The 18,573-nt window shown below is 47.2% G+C and overlaps 1 protein-coding gene across 8 annotated transcripts in view; it reads left to right on the top strand.

Moving 5' to 3' along the window:
* The window catches only part of NCOA2 (nuclear receptor coactivator 2), a 169,406-nt gene extending 150,844 nt beyond the window's left edge, over positions 1-18,562 (top strand). For all 8 annotated transcript variants that reach the window (XM_024739024.1, XM_024739019.1, XM_024739023.1 and 5 more), the window contains 8 exons: positions 2,917-3,082; positions 6,634-6,912; positions 7,797-7,874; positions 9,228-9,462; positions 11,237-11,414; positions 12,002-12,200; positions 14,016-14,105; positions 17,810-18,562. In XM_024739024.1, the coding sequence (XP_024594792.1) occupies positions 2,917-3,082; positions 6,634-6,912; positions 7,797-7,874; positions 9,228-9,462; positions 11,237-11,414; positions 12,002-12,200; positions 14,016-14,105; positions 17,810-17,821 (1,237 nt within the window). In that variant the 3' untranslated portion in view covers positions 17,822-18,562. The remainder of the gene's footprint in view (positions 1-2,916; positions 3,083-6,633; positions 6,913-7,796; positions 7,875-9,227; positions 9,463-11,236; positions 11,415-12,001; positions 12,201-14,015; positions 14,106-17,809) is intronic.
* The last annotated feature ends 11 nt before the right edge of the window (positions 18,563-18,573 follow it).

Here is an 18,573-nt window from a genome sequence, read left to right as displayed (position 1 = left end):
TTGACTTAATATTATAATTTTTGTCAGCCACCGTCTAGATTGTAACTATATTTGTAATTGCCCAAAACGTAGGAAAATAATTTCTTCATTATGTTGGCAGCCATTTATAAAGTTGGGATTGGAAGTCTGGGTCAATCTTTTTTTCTATAAGCCAAGCGTATTATGATGTTTCTAAGGGAAGTGGTGTAACTCGTGGTATGCCCAAATTTGTAATACTAAGCCACAACGCAGTGTATTTTTCTGAGTATAAAAATGTATTTTTCTGAGTATAAGGTATGATAACCGGGCTAGATCAAGAAGCTTTTATTTTCACGTGCTTGCTGAACCTATGCAGTTCAAGTACTGGTCCAACAAAGAGATTGAAGATGGCCTCACTGGGCACAGTCTAGGGTTGAGGTTTCTAAGTAAATGCCAACATCAAGCCAGCATAGTGCAGTGAGTGGTACTAGAGTTGAGAGGAGAGTGGGAGTGGTCCAGAGTGTCTGTGAAGGAGAAATGCCGAGCCCGGATGGGAAGGTAGAATTGCAGTTGGAGAAGAGGGTGGGAACTGTGGAACGGGAAGTCTTGGCATCATGGTGGTTATGCGGCATCCTCTGGAAAAAGGCCAGTTGCCCAGGGTGGCTGGGACCCACAGGGAAGTCGTGGGCATTACGTTGGGAAAGGTTAGGCTTTACCAAAGTGTGTGTGTCCTTGAATTCTACCACCACCAGCACCCTGTCCCAGGGCCTTAAACATTGCGCGTCAGCTCAGTAACGGGAGAAGGAACCTGACAGCCTCGTATCGGGAGAATCAGAGAGAGGCTGTAAGCCGGAAAGTGTCTTGAAGGTCCCAGCTCGAGTTGACGAGGGCCTTGACCAAAGTGGGAATCTGGGTCAAGCATTGGTTTAACGTTTTTAATTAAAAAAAGAAAAAGAAAATGGGCTATTTTATTATGTGGGAAATGGTTTAGATGCAAATGAGCATCGGTAGTTCTTTTTCTTTAAGCCTTTGGATGTGTCTTCCCGGGGGTGGAGCTGTCTTCCAGAGTACCAGACGGAGTGTCCTCTTCCTTCTGACGCTGGGTTTCAGGCAGGTGCAAACTGGGCAGTCTTGCTTTGCCGGGGAGCCCGTGCAGCCTTGCTTGGGTTAAAAGGGAGTCGATTTCACATTAGCTGGTCATCAGCAGAGAGATCTGGGATGGGGGTTGTGGTCATGTGGGAATAAAAGCTTCTGAAGAAACAGAAGTCGAAAATTGTGAAATAAAGCTAGAGGAAGAGAATATTAACTAGCATCTTTGGGGAATGAGGTCTCAGGCCTAAGAGAATTTGGTAAACAGACAGCACCCACTCTTGGCTGACTTGAGCTCCTTTGTTCATGAAATTGACCGCATCTAAAGTGGGTCATTGCTCTTCGGGGAATCCCCTCCTCTCTGCTTCCCTGACACGCAGATCTGTGGCTGTCCTCCTCCTTGTTGCCGCTTTTCTGTGTCTGCTCTTTCCTCCCACTCCCTGAGTGTGCAGTGTTCTGGTCACAGCTGTGTTTAAAAAGTTGACTCTGGGAGAGTGTGGAAGCACGAAGGGCAATGGGGGAACCATTCCAGTGGCTGATGTCTTCCCGGGAACCGAGGCCATGGTGGGAGAAGAGGCAGGTACAGAGAGAGCCCCGGCCAGGAGCACGGGCCTCTGCCAGCGCTGGCGAGCGTCCTAGCGACGGGAACGCTTGGGTGGAGCGGGGTGGGCAGCGTAGCACACACGCTGGGCTCAAGATGGTACCCCTCACAGTGCCTCGCAGGCCGTGGGACGTGGGCTCGGAGCCGCGGACCGCCGGCGAGCAGGGTCGTCGAGGGCACACTTAAGTGGGTGATTCTCTTCACAAGTGACGTGGGCTAAATGGAGAGGATAGAGTGTTTCCAGTGCACTGGGTTAGAACTGTCTGAAACTGACTTTTGGCTTTAATCCTCAGCATCTCAGGATTCTGGGCCAAACTGGCACAAAGCATATGAAACCGGTTAGATAGGTCATTCATCCCTAGGTGAATCTATCATCGCTTAAGAATGAGGGAACTTACCTGTAAACTTTATCTTCTCCAAAACATATAGTAACTTTAAGAGTACAAATTAGAGTATCATTTCCCCTTTTGCTATTACAGTAACTCAGAAGCTCTTTTTTAAAACTCCCCAAGTTTGTCAGTTAATTTAAATTATAGGAGTTTTATATACCATAGAATTTGGAGTGCAGTGTTAAGTTTTATCACCAGTCACCTTATATAATAACAGACATAATTTGCATGTTCCTGGTCTACTTTTCTTGAGTAACTCAGGAAGTCTAACGACCACGCTCCTTGAGGATTTTAATAAATGTTTACAAGTCCCACTTATGCGTGACAGAGAAACGTCCTATCGGTCCAGCCACGTGCAGTCTAACGGCAGCTGATTCAACAAACTTAATGGAGCTTTTATGCTCATAGTATCCCTCAGATGGGTCTTCAGAGCCCCATGCGAATGAGACTGCAATCAACTGGCCTTTTTTGCTAAAATTCAGGAAACTCCTTTGACTACTTCAGTACAAAGTAAACACATATACTCTTGAAGAGTCAGCGTGGATATGTGGGAACGTAGTGGTCACCTGGGTCGGTGTTGAATCCCGGCTTTGCAGCGTCTGCCTGTGTGGTCTCCACCACAGGGTCTGACAAGCTCTCTAGGCCTCAGCGTTGCCAGCTCTAGAGCGGGGGGCAATAAAAACAAAGCTCACAACATCCGATGCCTAGGTGTGTGTCCGGCTTATCTCCGTTAGGCACTGGATAAAGTCTATCATTTAGGGTGGGTGGTTGTGTCTGGCTGGTATAGTATTTTACTACTTTTGTCTTTAAGGGAAACAAAAAAATGTCCTCTAATCAACTAGCTTTTCCACGGGCCTGAGATGAAGTTTGTCTCTACAGGCAGCCGTTTGGCAACTCTCCAGATGACTTGCTGTGTCCACACCCTGCAGCGGAGTCTCCAAGTGACGAAGGCGCTCTCCTGGACCAGCTGTACTTGGCCTTGCGGAACTTCGATGGCCTGGAGGAGATCGACAGAGCTCTGGGGATACCCGAGCTGGTCAGCCAGGTGGGCACAGGGCGAAGCTGGTGGGGACCGAGCACTTGCGTGGGCACGGAGGTACCTGTTCTCTTTGGTCGGCAGGTAATCTGCAGCCTGCTTTTTAGAATGCTTTCTTACCTCTTAACAAGCCAGCTCTGTGTGCTCTCTCCCCCACTCCTTGTTACTCCCACATCAAGAATGGAAAATACTGAGAATGAGTTTGACCTGTACTTTGGGTCAATTGAGCTGAAAGGCAGAAACTCGAGTCCAGCTCATCTACTGACAGGGAGGAACATGCAAGGGGCAGAGAAGCCAAGAACAGAACATTGCTGCCCCAGCGATCCAGAACCTTCCATCTAAAAAGTAGTATCCTTAAAATGGTTCTGACAAACCTAGGGGCAGGACAGGAATAAAGATGCAGAAGTAGAGAATGGACTCGAGGACACAGTTGGGGGGGAAGGGGAAGCTGGGACAAAGTGAGAGAGTGGCACGGACATATATACACTGCCAAATGTAAAACAGATAGCTAGTGGGAAGCAGCCGCATAGCACAGGGAGATCAGCTCAGTGGTTTGTGACCACCTAGAAGGGTGGGATAGGGAGGGAGGGAGGGAGATGGACGAGGGAGGGGATATGGGGATATATGTATGCATATAGCTGGTTCACTTTGTTATACAGCAGAAACTAACAACATTGTAAAGCAATAATACTCCAATAAAGATGAAAAATAATTTTAAAAAAAAATAGGGCTTCCCTGGTGGTACAGTGGTTGAGAGTCCGCCTGCCAATGCAGGGGACACGGGTTCGTGCCCTGGTCCGGGAAGATCCCCCATGCCGTGGAGCGGCTGGGCCCGTGAGCCATGGCTGCTGAGCCTGCGCGTCCGGAGCCTGTGCTCCGCAACGGGAGAGGCCACAACAGTGAGAGGCCCGCGTACCGCAAAAAAAAAAACTAGTATCCTCAGTCACTCTTCATCTTAACATTTGTGGGCTAGTGATAGGAAGCTACTTGTGCTAAAAGAATATGTTGCACGTAAGTTAGCAGTCTCTTGTTTTAGCTGTTGGGTCTTCGTTGCTGCACACGGGCTTTCTCTAGTTGCGGCGAGCGGGGGCTACTCTTCATTGTGGCGCGTGGGCTTCTCATTGCAGTGGCTTCTCGTTGTGGAGCATGGGCTCTAGGTGCACGGGCTTCAGTAGTTGTGGCTCACAGGCTCAGTAGTTGTGGCTCGTGGGCTCTAGAGTGCAGGCTCAGTAGCTGTGGCACACGGGCTTAGTTGCTCTGTGGCATATGGGATCTTGAACCCGTGTTCCCTGCATTGGCAGGCGGACTCTTAACCACTGCGCCACCAGGGAAGTCCCAGCAGAAGTCATTTTAAAGGTAGCTGCAGTTCATTCATCATTTTGCCCTCTGTGTGGATTTAGCCACAGTCATATGGGTTTAATATCGATGAGAATGTAAAGACGTTAGCCAATCTTAGTGGGCTTCCCCCTCCTGGTGATTAGTTGGTGACATAAAGTCATTAACTACATCAAGAGTACTTTATAGCAACAATATAATAAATAACCTAACAGTCTCATGAAATAACTTAGGACTTTTCTGAATCTGGCTACGCAGCCCAGTTTGTGTGAAGCAGGCATCCTGGTTTCCTATAGAGTCACCTGGAAAAAACAATGAGTCTCACTGCTGTCTTCCTCTTTTCTCAACATGAATCGTCTTTATTTCTTATTGCTAAGAAATACCTTCCAGGGTTCGCTCTGCTTCATGGTCATAGGCTGTATCGTGAGGGTCTGTGGGAAGGGAGATACAGACCCACTGGAGACCTCTCTGAAGCATTCAAAACAGCCCTGTCATAATCCCCACGTTCAGCAGACATAAGTGGGAGTTAAGACTTGATAGTTCATACTGAGAGCAGCAGAATGGAAAGAAATGACTTGAGGTTACATGATATAACCTGAAATAAGAAAGGAAAATGGAGTTGAAGTATTTCCTGTGTGGCTGGTTTGCTTTGCCTTTAGTGCTGGTGAGAATTTAGCATTCAGTATTGTTATCCCTGAGTTTTGTCTAAGTGACATTTAAAGATGTGATTCTTGGGGTTGCTGAGTGACTCGGAGCATTGTTTTCATCAAAAGTGGTATCATTTCATTAATATCTTCAGTCTCTTTTTTTCTCATTTATTTGTGTTGTTTTTGTTTTGTCTCATCAAATCCCTCATCCTTATATCATATTAAACTGAATTATAGAAATAATGATTAGGTGGAGTTGGGAACTGTAGAATACACGTGGACTTTATTTGTACTCATCAGAGTTGTGTGTTTTCTTTAAAAATGGATATTAAACTTTTTCTCTGTTAAAGATGGGCAGATATTTAAAGATCTGAGATAGTTTTGCGGATGTAGTTAGAGCAGTAATTCAACAGTGAGTGGTTTCCCCCAAGCGGGCTCCATCCACTACAGACAGGGGAGTGGACCCAGTTCTCATGGGTCCACGTGACCTAAGCCCAGGATTCTGGGTGGCCCCCAGCCCTGCTCTCACATGGGTAGACTGGCTTGAGGAAAGCTTAGGCTGTTACTAGGCTAAAGCAAACCTGAGAGATGGTTTTTGCTGTTGCGTCCTTGCCTCCTGGCTGTTGGGAGGTTTGTGGCAGAAGGAAGAGGAGAATGAACCAGGTGCACCTTCCTGCTCTCCGCAGAGTCATGTACAGCCACCTACATCGAGGGTGTGCCCCTTGGAGAAGTTCTGGATTTTCTGCAGCCGCCTCCTTCTGACCCAGATAGGGTAGCCCTAAGAAGTCAAGGATAACGAACACGTTAAATACGGCTAGTAGGAAATAAGATGGTGGCAGAATGTGGGGCGTGTAGGGAATTCTGACGACCACAGAAAACAGTCAGATACAGGTGGTGTTTCACACTGGTGAGTGGCTCAGGTCCTACATCACAGACTCTACTGGAACCCACACCTCACTAGCCAGACAGGCTTCTTGCAATTTGCTGCACATCTACAAGTCTCAGTTTTGTAATCTGCAAAAGGGGAATAGTGGTGGGCACCCCAGCACTGCTGATCCCAGCCAGGTACCAAGGCAGCTGTCTAGTTAAAGTGATTAATACAGGTGTGACTAATCAGATCAGAACACTTAAGATGTGGGAATTCCCTGGCGGTCCAGTGGTTAGGACTCTGCACTTCCCTGCCAGGGCCCGGGTTTAACCCCTGCTTGGGGAACTAAGATCCCGCAAGCCGGCAAAAAAAAAAAAAACCCCTTGAGGCGTCTAGGGAACGTTCGCATTCTTCCAGCCGGTGGCATGAGTAGGAGGCATTCCGTAGTCACAGCCCATCTCTCCCTTCCCTCGGAAGAAGTGCTGTGGGGAGTCAAGCCTGACCCCCTGCTTCTTACCTCACGTAACTGGATCTCTGGAACAGAGGCATTTTCTAGGAGGACAAGTGGAGTCAAGGTAGAAGTCCTTTGTGTAGTCATGCAATAGCAGAAGCCTCAAATACAGGGCAGTGAGAGGAGACAGCCTTCTGTTCGCTCTGCAGTTTTCAGTGGTTTCATTGATTTGTTTGTTATCCGGGGGCTTTCTCCTCAGAGCCAAGCGGTGGATCCAGAGCAGTTCCCAAGTCAGGATTCCAACATCCTGCTGGAGCAGAAGGCCCCCGTGTTCCCACAGCAGTATGCATCTCAGGCACAAATGGCCCAAGGCAGCTACACTGCCATGCAGGATCCAAGCTTCCACACCATGGGGCAGCGGCCGAGCTACGCCACGCTCCGTGTGCAGCCCAGACCCGGCCTCAGGCCCACAGGCCTGGCGCAGACCCAGCCCAACCAGCTGAGGCTTCAGCTGCAGCATCGCCTCCAAGCACAGCAGGTGCGTTCCTGGCTGCGCCTGGAAAATCGGGGGGCGGGGCAGGGGCGGGGCACAGGGAAGGTGGACATGAGCCCCGGGGTCCTTTTGGAGGCCTTAAAATCTCCTTCTGTCCTTTCCAAGAGGGTGAAAGCGTTGCCACGTTGCCTTACAACTTCCATACTCCTTTCTGCTTCACCTCCTTCCCTTCTTTCTCTCTCCTCCACTAACTCCACTCCAGCGTAGAGCAGCTCTTTGGTTTCCTAGCTCTATTATTTACTGAGGGGCTAACCTTGAGCTCTGTGAGCCTCAATGTTTACATCTGTACAGTGGGGTCACTGTACAGTCTCGGGCAGTATGTGTGTGTCTGTGGGGCCCAGCACAGTTTCTGGCCCAAAGGGAGCTCCCAGGACAACCGTAGCTCCTGCCATTCGTCCTATCTTGTGGCCAGAATCATCACTCTTAGTGGAGTGGTGGCATAGGGTGCTGTGTTATGGAATACCTATTTAGCTCAAGAAGGTGTGTTCTCACTGAAACAAGCCTGGACAGATTTCTCTCATATGGTAAATAATCGTGTTGTGGGCTTTTAAATCGCCTCTCCCTTTTTTCCCTCTGCTTTTTTCCTAATCTTCCTCTTGGCTTCCTTTTCTGATCATTCCACTCCCTTGCCCCCTTGCAAACAGTGTGTTTTCCAAACTGTCCAGAATAACTTCTCAGCTATAAGCAATGGGAAACCTCAGTGATAACTAGCTTTACAAGGGGATCCAGGTACAAACCATGTGGTTTCAGTGTCCAGCAGCAAGCAGATGTTGGGTTGGCGGGGAGAGGGGAAATTTCTTGAGGAAGGTGATTTGAAATAGAATATATTCTGATTAAAAATATATTGATTGCCATGTGTATGCGTTTAGAATCGCCAGCCACTCATGAATCAAATCAGCAATGTTTCAAACGTGAACCTGACTCTGAGGCCTGGAGTGCCCACACAGGTAAGGGGCAGACCAGCCGTCAGCTTTTACTGCATCCGCTTAACTTCTCTTGTCATTTCTTCCCCCTTGATATCCCACGTAAAGTAACTCAGAAGGCCGTACATAGATCCAGATCCACACAGTGGATGTCGTGTCATTCGCTCTTCTTGTCTGGTCTGTTGCTTTTGTGGTTCTCTCCTCATCACTGCCATGTTTATTGCCAGGTACAGTCAGTGATCGTTATTCACACTGGTTGTGTTCAGTAAAGTTACTGCAAACCCTGAATTAGCGAATATTGAACTGTTGCTCCTCGGAGAAACAAAGGGTTCGTTTCCTTTGAGCCTCTCGGTCACATTTTCATGAATCAATGTGTGTTTCTGTTTGAAGACACCTTGTTTAATATATGCTGTTGATTCCTTAACATTGAACTCACAGCCAACAGCACTGTAACTCATGCCTGCATGAAGCTCATCGAACTCCCAGAGTTCCCCCATAAGGCACATCGCAGCCCCCTGTGCTTATTTAGGACTCCAGGCAGCACTTCGGCACTTCTCAGGAGCCATTTTAAACAGCAGAGTCACCAACAAAAAGCACGACAATGTGAAAAACGTGGAGCTAAATAGTCCACAAAAAGGACACTTGTGCGCAGTACGAGAGCTGAAACAAGAAGCAGTGCCGCCTGGTTTCAGCCTCAGGTGGGAATGGGCACGTTGGGCTTCTCACATTTTTTGCTGCTCTGCACGTGTCCATAAATCACGACAGTGCCGTGAGTATTGGTTCTGGGGTGACAAGTAAATGTTAGCAGGTAGGCAAGCTCACCAGTGCAGAATCCACGAATAACGAGGTCGACTGTATACTGCCAGGACCCGTAACCAGCCTGGTACCACTTACTGACAGCGCCCCTCCCGTCCTGTCCTGGCCTCCCTACGCGCCTGCCTCCGTTCAGCCTTTTCTGAAGTGCTTCAAAGCCACCTTTTGGCACAGTGACTTGGTTTCCCTTTAGACTTGAATGTCCCTTAATGAGACTCTAAACTGCCGTCCTCAGGGTTTCTGTACAGAGTCCTCTTACAGACAGGACTGGGGTTACCGTGGGCTCCCCTCGTTACCTGTGTCCTCTCACAGTGAGTCTCAAGTTTCTTGATACTGACATCAAACTTAACGCATGTCATTGCAATGTTGGAGAATCATCATCTACAGAATTCAGAAGCTCACATTCTCAACCACCAGTTGGTCAGCTCTAAACTGTTCTCTTCTGTTTGCCAAATAATTTCGCACGAGACAGTACCCTTTGTTATCCTATTTCTAACATACGGGTTGTTTTTCGATCTGTCTCCACCCCCAATGTCTTCCTCCGCGTTTCGCCCCCCGTTCCAGGCACCTATTAACGCACAGATGCTGGCCCAGAGACAGAGGGAGATCCTGAACCAGCATCTTCGACAGAGACAGATGCATCAGCAGCAGCAAGTTCAGCAGCGAGCTCTGATGATGAGAGGACAGGGGCTGAACATGACGCCCAGCGTGGTGGCTCCTAGCGGTGTGCCGGCAACTATGAGCAGCCCCCGGGTCCCCCAGGCAAATGCACAGCAGTTTCCCTTCCCTCCGAGCTACGGTACGGGACTTACGCCGCCGCCGCCTTTCACCAGTCCTTTCTCCCCCGTGTCCCCCAGTCCCGGGTCACAGCTCCTCTCTCGCAGCTCTTTGCATGGCTCCCAGAGGAACCTGGCTAACCGGGGGGTGCTAGGAAACCTGGGAGGACCACTGGGGCCTGTCAGGAGTCCCCAGGTCCAGCACGGTACCTTCCAGTCTCTCAGCTCAGGTGCCACCTTTGCTCTGAGTGCAGGTCTTTCTTTAATGACCGGAGTAGGTGTGCGTGCGTAGAGTGCCTCTGCCGATCATGCGTGTGAGTGCGTGTGAATGTCTGCACTTAAGTCGGTGTCTGTAAACACAGGTGCCTGTGCATATGCTTATACTTGACAACCTCTGAGTCTAAAAACGATAGATAGGAAATGTTGAAAGACATATATCATTGTAAGTATTTTACAGACTTTCTACAGCTTTTGAAAAATAAAGGCTCTCAATATTATACCAGATCTTTAACGAACTGATCATTCTTGAGGGGCGCTGCACAGAAACCACAGCAGACGACCTCTTAATTTTCTTCGTATTGATTTGTTGTTTAATGTCAGTCTTAAGAGACAAGCGTGCGATATCATAAACATTAATATTTGTGTGCATGTCATATTCGATTAATAGTTGAATTATTGATAAAAGTAAGGACTTACATCAAGGTTAATATTCAAAATGACTTTCCCCATCTTCCGCCAGAGTTCTCTAGAAACAACTACCAAGTCTTCGTGGTGCTTAGCCTCATGTCTCCTATTTCTTTAAAGAAACAGAAAGATAATGTGCAGCTTTTTCCTGTGTGATCTTAAGCTTTTCTTCTATAGCTCATTAAAGCATTAATTAAATATGCATGTTTAACACATCTTCTAGGCAAAAATGGGCTTACCTCAATGTCATCCCTGAAATTTTCCAAGAAGCCGCCTCCTTTGTTTCCCAACTCTTCCTCTCTTTCCTTTTTGATCATTTAGGAAAGACTGCTAAAAGTTCTTTCTCTCCTTTTAGTGTAAACACCATTTGCCTCTGCACTGAGCAAGAAGCTTACATGGAATTTGTTTTTCTTATTCTTGCTAATCTTGTATAACGCAAAAGCATGGTAGAGCCCTTCATAAATACACAACAAGCTAATCACGAATGCAGTTACTTTCTAAAATTTTTTTACTTTTTGGCCATGTCGCACAGCTTGTGAGATCCCAGTTCCCCAACCAGGGATCGAACCCAGGCCTTCAGCAGTGAAAGTGCGGAGTCCCAACCACTGGACTGCCATGGAATTCTCACAGTCACTTATTTTTAAAAACGCATCTGTCTCATCATAGAATAACTTGGGTTAATTTAATAAAAAATTATTCAAGTGTGTTGGCTTTTTATATATAACTAAACCTTAATCCAACTTAATCCAGTTGTAGTGATATATAAACACTGAAAGACTGTTTCCGGTCAAAGAGAAATATACACATTTGACTCATTCTTGATTTGCAAGGGATATGGGGAAAGAATAGTCTCTCTCTCTACCTCTAGTCGTGATGGTTAATATCGTTCCCAGGCACGCCTCTAATTGCTATAGAGAACCAAGGTATGGAGAGATTTTCTTCATGCATTTTATTCCATCTTGGAATCTTTTTTAAATGTATATAATTTACCAGCACGTGATCAGGTATTTGATAGTAATTTTCTTTGTGTATTTGACTTGAATGTTCTCTTCTGTCCCCCGTCTCAACGATAAAACTAACAATCTCCTTTGGATTTCTGTTTTGTTTTTTAAGGAATAAGTCAGCAGCCTGATCCAGGCTTTGCTGGGGCCACCGCACCCCAAAGCCCTCTGATGTCGCCCCGGCTGGCGCACACGCAGAGCCCCATGCTGCAGCAGTCCCAGGCGAACCCAGCCTACCAGGCCTCCTCGGACATGAACGGGTGGGCGCAGGGGAGCATGGGCGCAAACAGGTATGCCGCGTGTCTGTGTCTTTTTGATAGAAATGATCACCAGGGAATCTTTCCATAGCCCACCTGTCTCTCTTCTGGATTTTTCTTCTTTGCTCAAGCAAGCAATACCAAGTAAACTGCTAAGTTAAGCCAGTCTGCGTTTCCTAGGGCAGAAGTTACCAGAATTTACCAAACCTTAGCTTAATGTTTTTTCCTTGGGAGTAAAAGGAGCTCCCCTGAGAAGGTAGCACCGCCACCAATGGACGATAGAAACCGCTGTGGGAGGCAGTGGCCTAGAAGCCACCCTCTATCAGTACAGGTAATAAAAGCAAACAGAAGCCTTGTCTGGTACAGACATGACAGTGGGACGTGTCCTTCCAGACCTTCACGGTAATGTGGGGAAAAGGACAGAGCGCGGTGGCCCCCGCAGCTTCGCCAAGGGCTTCTTCCCCCGCTGTTTCTGACCTCACCACCTCCTGGTGTCCCACCCGGATTCTCTCAGCCTAGATTTATTCATTCTGAAGGAAATGCCTGAGAAACCAGTGCTCAAAACTGCCTGCCTGTGTGCCCGAGGGCTCTAACATTTTCGTCTTTCGCTGTGTTTCTAGCATGTTTTCGCAGCAGTCCCCTCCACACTTCGGACAGCAAGCAAACACCAGCATGTACAATAACAATATGAACATCAATGTATCCATGGCGACCAACACAGGTGGGATGAGCAACATGAACCAGATGACTGGACAGATCAGCATGACCTCAGTGACCTCCGTGCCTACGTCAGGGCTGTCCTCCATGGGTCCCGAGCAGGTAAGCACCCCAAGGAGAAGCCCCCCGCGGGCTTCCGATTGTAACTTCTTGTCTATTTTTGCATTAAATGTGTCTTTCCATGTGCTTAACATATGCCATCAACTCCCACATTTATTTTGAAGAGTGTTTTTTTCACCTTACCATCACTTGTGTTGGTGTGATTAACAGAAATACTTGATAATGACGAAATAAACATGAAAGGATCCCTGACTGCTCAAAGATCTTTTAAAATATTTCTTAACTTTCTTGTCTTCTGAATTTTTCTCTTATTTGAGGGATTTGGCGATATATAAAATGAATCTCGAAAAATGGAGTGGTGAAAGGTAGTTTTTTTAATAGTTTTATTTTTGGATTTTTAAGAACTGATTTTTTTCTAAACATAAAACCAGATGAAAAGCAAAGGCCAAACTGCCTGCCATCCAGTTAGCTTTAAATGATAGTTCACGTGTGCAAGGAGACTGACAGAGTATCCAAAAACTACTCTTCGTCATCTCTGGGATGTGGATACCATGACTTTTTTTTTTTTTTTTTTTTTGTTTTTTTTTTTTTTTTTTTATTGGATTCCATGGTTTTTTTTTTTTTTTTTTTTGGTCTGTATATTTTTTTTAATAATTCTGTTTTGTGTTGAATAATACCAAAATGATTCTGCCATCCCTAAGCGCATGCCAGCTCCACTTGGTGGCAAAGAGACTCAAAGCACTTGATACGTAGGTAGCCAGCCTGGGATTCAGAAATCTATGATGGGTAAAGATATTGGTGAATAATTTTTAAACTGTATTAAAGACCTTATTTTTAAAGGGCACAAAATGCTGGGCATTCTACCACCTCACTAGTTCAGGCAAAGTGTTAATGGGGCAAGGACCCTGAATCTTATTTCAGATTTGGAGAAATTGAGGCATGGAAAGTCTAAACAAATTAACCAAGTGTCATTGACAGCACCATAAATCTCCATTAGACCATGATTGTGAGAATGGCGAAAGGTTGAAAGTTTAATTAGGTCTACTGAATCCTGATGTTGGTAAAGGACAATTTGTGTGAAAATTTACTAAATTTTACCATGCCTCAGTGTATTATTCTGTAAAAAGAAGATTAATAAAAATGCAGAGTGATACATGAGAAAATACAAGCACTTTGCAACTTAAGAAGGCTTTATGCGTGGATGAAATAATAATTTGCACTTCTCTGGTTGAATTGATTGTACTTCTCTGGTGGCCAAATGCTTATTTGTATAAATTAAAGAAAAATAGACTTTCATCTTTTCAATGGAGAAAATATAGTGTAGATGCTGAATTTTCTACCAGAGTGGACCACCAGCAGTTCCTGCTTTGCTTTCTAGGGGAAGTGTAATTTGTAAAAGAAATGTACGGGTGCCAAGAATAGTTCACTTAGAAAAGATTCGCAAGATCCTGCCCCGTTTGGGGTATTCACACCTGCTCCTGCTAATCAACAACTTGCCTAAAGTAACAGACATCAGGAATCATTGATCTCATTTGCACTCAAAAACGTGAACACGTTAAGGCATAAGAATGTTTCTAATATTACCATCTCTGTTGAATTTCTCTACAGTATACAAAAAAAAAAATTTAATTGTGAAGGCAGCGAGTGTATTATAAGGATTTATTTTCATGTTCCTTCACACTCCCCCCAGAACGTATGCATGGAAGAATAGATAAGGGAAGTGGCCGTTTTTATGTAGTCCTTTCTCCCCATAATTCTAGTCCTAGAACCAGAGAAGCAGGTTAATGGGTGGTTATTTCCCATACGCTTCTGGATGTCTCACTGAATAAAGCCCCTGTGCTGTCCTGCCGCCCTCAGGTTAACGATCCTGCTCTCAGAGGAGGCAGCCTTTTCCCAAGCCAGCTGCCTGGAATGGATATGATTAAGCAGGAGGGAGACGCACCACGGGTAAGAGACAGCAGAGAAGTAAGCCATGAATGCGGTAGTAAAGTGAATGTGACGTTCTGTAGACTAAAATGGGCATAGATATGGTGTCCGCCAGCAGATTGAAGAGAGTTGTGTAATACCTGTGATTTTTTTTTAAAATGTCTTCTAATTTTATCGGACATACAGTGGTTTTTGTGTGAATAATTTTTTCTCTAAGCTCATTTCAGCTGAGCGGATAGTGGTGTGTGAATTAAGAACACTAATTCTGCCCCGGAGTGAAACTATTACAGCCAAGCAGAAAATCAAGTAGCAAGGAATTAGTCGTGTGAGGGCAAACTGATCAGTTTTGCTTTTTCTGAATCATAATGCCTGCCTTTTCAGAAGGATGGAGAGGAACTAACTTATAGTTGCTCTCTCTCCCTTAATTAAGTCTAAGTTTACTCTAAGTGTTTTTCTATATTTCATTTTAGTTAGGCCACCATTTGCTTATTACCTTAAACACTCGTTCGAAGAAGAGTGATATCACCGTGTTCAGCCAAATCTTGAAACAGTAGAACAGTCAGTGCTTAGAAGCCACCTGAGTTGGGAGCCTGGCGGCAGGTGTGCCAGAGGGCCCGGGAGGGCCCTGAGCGACCTGGCACAGGTGAACCGGGCCCTCTGAAGGTGGGGCAGTTATAGTCCTGAGCAGCTCTGAGTGGAGAAAAAGGTAGGGATGATGTGGAATTTCCTACGCATCAGTGGATCGTGGGTCATTCTGTTAGTATTATTAGCATTCAAGTTCAAAAGCTAATAGCATAAATTTGATCCAGATTTTAACGACGCAGTGTGTGGCTTGTCTCGTTTGAAGAACCACGGTCACGGTCATGGTGTGGCGCGAGGCTTTGGGGGGCGGGGTGGGGGGTCCCTTGGATGTTTTGTGTACGAACCCAGATGTGCACGTCATCTGAACGGTTAACGTACGGATGTAGTCGGTCTAACAGGAAATGGAATGTATTGGCATTACTGACCAAGGGTCTAGACTCTAAATGCGCCATCGATGGAGGCTGGAAGGCCGCGGGGCACTGGCGTCTCCCCTGCACACAGGGGCGGCCTGCGCGCAGAAGCAGGGCCTTCAAACCCTGGCGGCACCTCCCAGAGGAACGATGGCATCGGCGCCAACTAGGCTCCCACAGGGTACAGCCCGTTCTAACCCAGAAGTGCCGGGAGCTTAGCCTCTGAGCGTGTGGTGTCTCTCTGGGGGGAAGAAGTGCGTGTAGGTGGCCAGGCTCGCATTTCGCTCCACGGATCCCGCGCGCGAGGAGACCGGGCCTCCCTCCCCCACTGCCGGGTAACCGAGCGCAGCTCGGGGCAGGATGAGGCCCTGGGAAGCACTTCCCCGGGCAGAGCCGGCAGCCCAGCCTTGCGCTGCTGTCTTCCGAGAGCCCCAGAAAGTGAGCGGCCTTAGTATTAGGTCCTTTCTTCTGCCACCACGTTACCTCCACGAAGGAAAGACTCGCCTTCTGTAAAGCAGAGCACGTGGGTGGCCCATGGTCTGGTGCAGAAACCACCCACCTGTATTGAGCGTTTAGCGCAGCCCTGATCCTCTGCTTAGAGCTTTATTTGGAGCAGCTCACTGAAACCACACCCCAGCGTGTGGCAGATCCACTGTTCGGAGAGTTTACTGACTCGCCTGAGGTCCTGCAGCACAGGAGGTGAACCCCGGCGGGCCGATCCCTGGCTGCTGTCGGCCCTGCACCATATACCACCCACCTCTCCCAAGGCAGCCCAGGGCTCTTGTGAGACTTCTTCAAGGGTTTATGCAGGTAGCGCTGGAAATGCAGGCCAAAAAGGAACATATTACTTCATTCTTTGGGGCCATTCCTTTCTCTCTATATAGGTCCTAAAGGGAAGGAAAAGATACTTAAACATACTCTGGGACAGGCAGTAAAGACTCAGCTGCATACTTAGTAGAGTCCTCCCTCGGGCAGGGGGGTCCTCATCCCAGCACGGAGGAAGCCCCCCCTGAGTGAGGGGACGGAACGCACCTTTTGGCCTCTGATGCACCATGGACCGTGCGGGCCCGTGGTAGATACTTAGGCCTCCCCCGCATGTTTAGACAGGGAGACTGAATCTCTGAAGACTGGGCACTACCCCAGGTCACACAGCTAGCAGTGGTGGAATATATCGGAGGCCAAGAGGGGGGCCACCCCGAGCAGCAGCACAGGAGGGGCCCAGCCCTGCCAGGTGGGCTCGACTGGCGCAGCACAGGGTGGAGGAGAGATGCAGGCAGGCGGCCAGCGGAACCAGATGTTCACACACGTCGGGGTGCCGCGGGGGGGGCTGAAGAAACCTGAATTGGAAAGATGCGCGCTAAGGTCACAAAAGGCAACTTGCGGTAAACATAGGGTGTTCTCGCCATCCAAGTGCCTTTCGGATCCATGGTGAGGAGTCTCTCTGTCACCGTCTAGCCCGGGCCATTTACACGCCTCTCACTTCCTGCTTTTTTCCAGTCCCCCTCTTGAATCTGGCTTCTCCATCTATACTTTGTTCGTGCTGAATGTTAAAGCCAGAGAACAGTCTGCCACAGACACGCTGGTGGTTTCCTTTAGACTCTAAAGTTTAGAGAATAATATGTGCGGTGTATCCCTCCTGATTCAGAACAATACCTGGAAATCACTGTGCACTTGTCACCGTGCTGCCGGCGTGCGCACAGGGAGGCTTCCGTCGTGTTCGTCCTGCCTCTGTAACATACCCTGCTGCTGTGAAGCGAAGAGCTCTTCTCAGAACTTTTGTTGGTGATCAGGTTCTATCTGAACTAGAAACCACTGTGATCCATTACACATTGAATCGGTGTTCCATTTATCCTGGAATGGAGATTAAAATTGGATCTTGCTTTAAGCAGAGCTAGAATATACAACCATGGATTTACCGAAACCTAGAGAAGGGCGGTTATTTTATCTAACCAAAAGATTCTTCCTTTTATAATAAAGGACTTAATCATACTGTTACTACACACGTATTTCAGTATATTAAAACTGAGTTTACTGCTCAGCCACGTGACACTTGTATAAAGAAAGTACAGTTGTAATTACTTCTATTATCTAGTGTTTTGGAAATTGAACACTAACTCACATCAGCTTTGAGTTGATGATAATGACGGTGATGATGACAAAAACCCCAGTTTATTTAGCCTGCAGAAGCTGGGGAGAGCCTGTGGTTCTCCATGGGAGTGTGGCAGTAAGGGAGAGTCAAGAGGGGACGTTTTTAGGAAGTGGGTTTGTACTGGATGGTTTGAGGAGAGATGAAGAACACAGTGACCCCTTCTGGATCGGACGCTGTCAAAGAGCAGGCAGTCCAGCAACTGGGTATCTCACAGTACCTCAGTGATCTCTGTTGCGGAGGCAGGAGTCACTGGTGAGAGAGCAGCAGTCACTGAGAAGGAGGGATGGGAAATCCGTTGCAGTCTGTGCCCTTCGGAGTAGCGCAGGATCTGCCGGCTGTGGGAACCACTCTCTGTGTTCAGTTAGGATCAATGCCATCTGCTCATCTGCATCAAAATCAAGCGTAAAAAATAAATTCATTAACTAATTTTAAAAAAAAATCAAGCGTAACCCATCCGGATGCAGCCTTTGTGACTGGCATTATTTAAACCGGCCAAAGTGGTCTGATGTCTTTGTGATGGGCCTTACGATGATCTTACCAAAAATTCCACGCTACGACACCACTCTCTCTCTGTTTTCCTACAGAAATACTGCTGACACTGAAGGTAGCTGGTTGCTTCTTTCTTCAGCTGACTGGGCTCACTTGCTCAAGATGCTTACCAGTCTGGAGAGCTGCTGCGTCTATTTGTTTTGACCCAACCGACCTGCCATCCAGTCCCGCCAGAGCAAGATGGGCGGACGGGCCTGGGCCCCGCTCCCCCGGTGGAGTCCCCTCGGCTGCTGCAGGAGGAGCTGCCTCTCGTGTTGATAGACGGTCTGCAGCTCGCGTCCGGACAACTGTCAGTCTGTTCACTGCATTCACCTTAGTGCAACTTAGATCTCTCCTGCAAAGTAAATGTTGACAGGCAGACTTCATACCCGTGTCAGATTGAATGTATCTAAATGTATGTATTTAAGGAAAACACCCATGCTCTTGTTCTGTTCCTGTCTGGTTCCAGACACTGGTTTCTTGCTTTGTTTTCCCTGGCTAACCAGTCCAGCCCAAAAGAGTAAGATTTCTTCTGGGGGGAAGAAAAGAATTAAAAAAAAAAAAAAAATCAAACTACAGATGTTTTAAGCTAAGCCTTCATTTGGGATAAAAGCAGGGGAGACACCATGGACCGCGCCCTATGTACAGAGAGACACCCAAGAAGTGAAGACCAAGAAATCGTATTTGTATCTTTGTAGAAAGCTCTCAAGACCATGTTGGAAAGCGTTTCCAATTACTGAACAGATGAAAAGGAGCCTGTGGGAGGGCTGTTAACAGTAACAAGTACTTTTTCCTCTTTTTTTTTTTTTTTTCTTGATTC

The sequence above is a fragment of the Neophocaena asiaeorientalis genome, unplaced genomic scaffold (genome assembly GCF_003031525.2).
Source record: "Neophocaena asiaeorientalis asiaeorientalis breed wild unplaced genomic scaffold, Neophocaena_asiaeorientalis_V1.1 scaffold299, whole genome shotgun sequence".
In the NCBI taxonomy this organism is placed as follows: Eukaryota; Metazoa; Chordata; class Mammalia; order Artiodactyla; family Phocoenidae; genus Neophocaena; species Neophocaena asiaeorientalis.
This window is presented reverse-complemented; position numbering and strand designations above follow the sequence as displayed.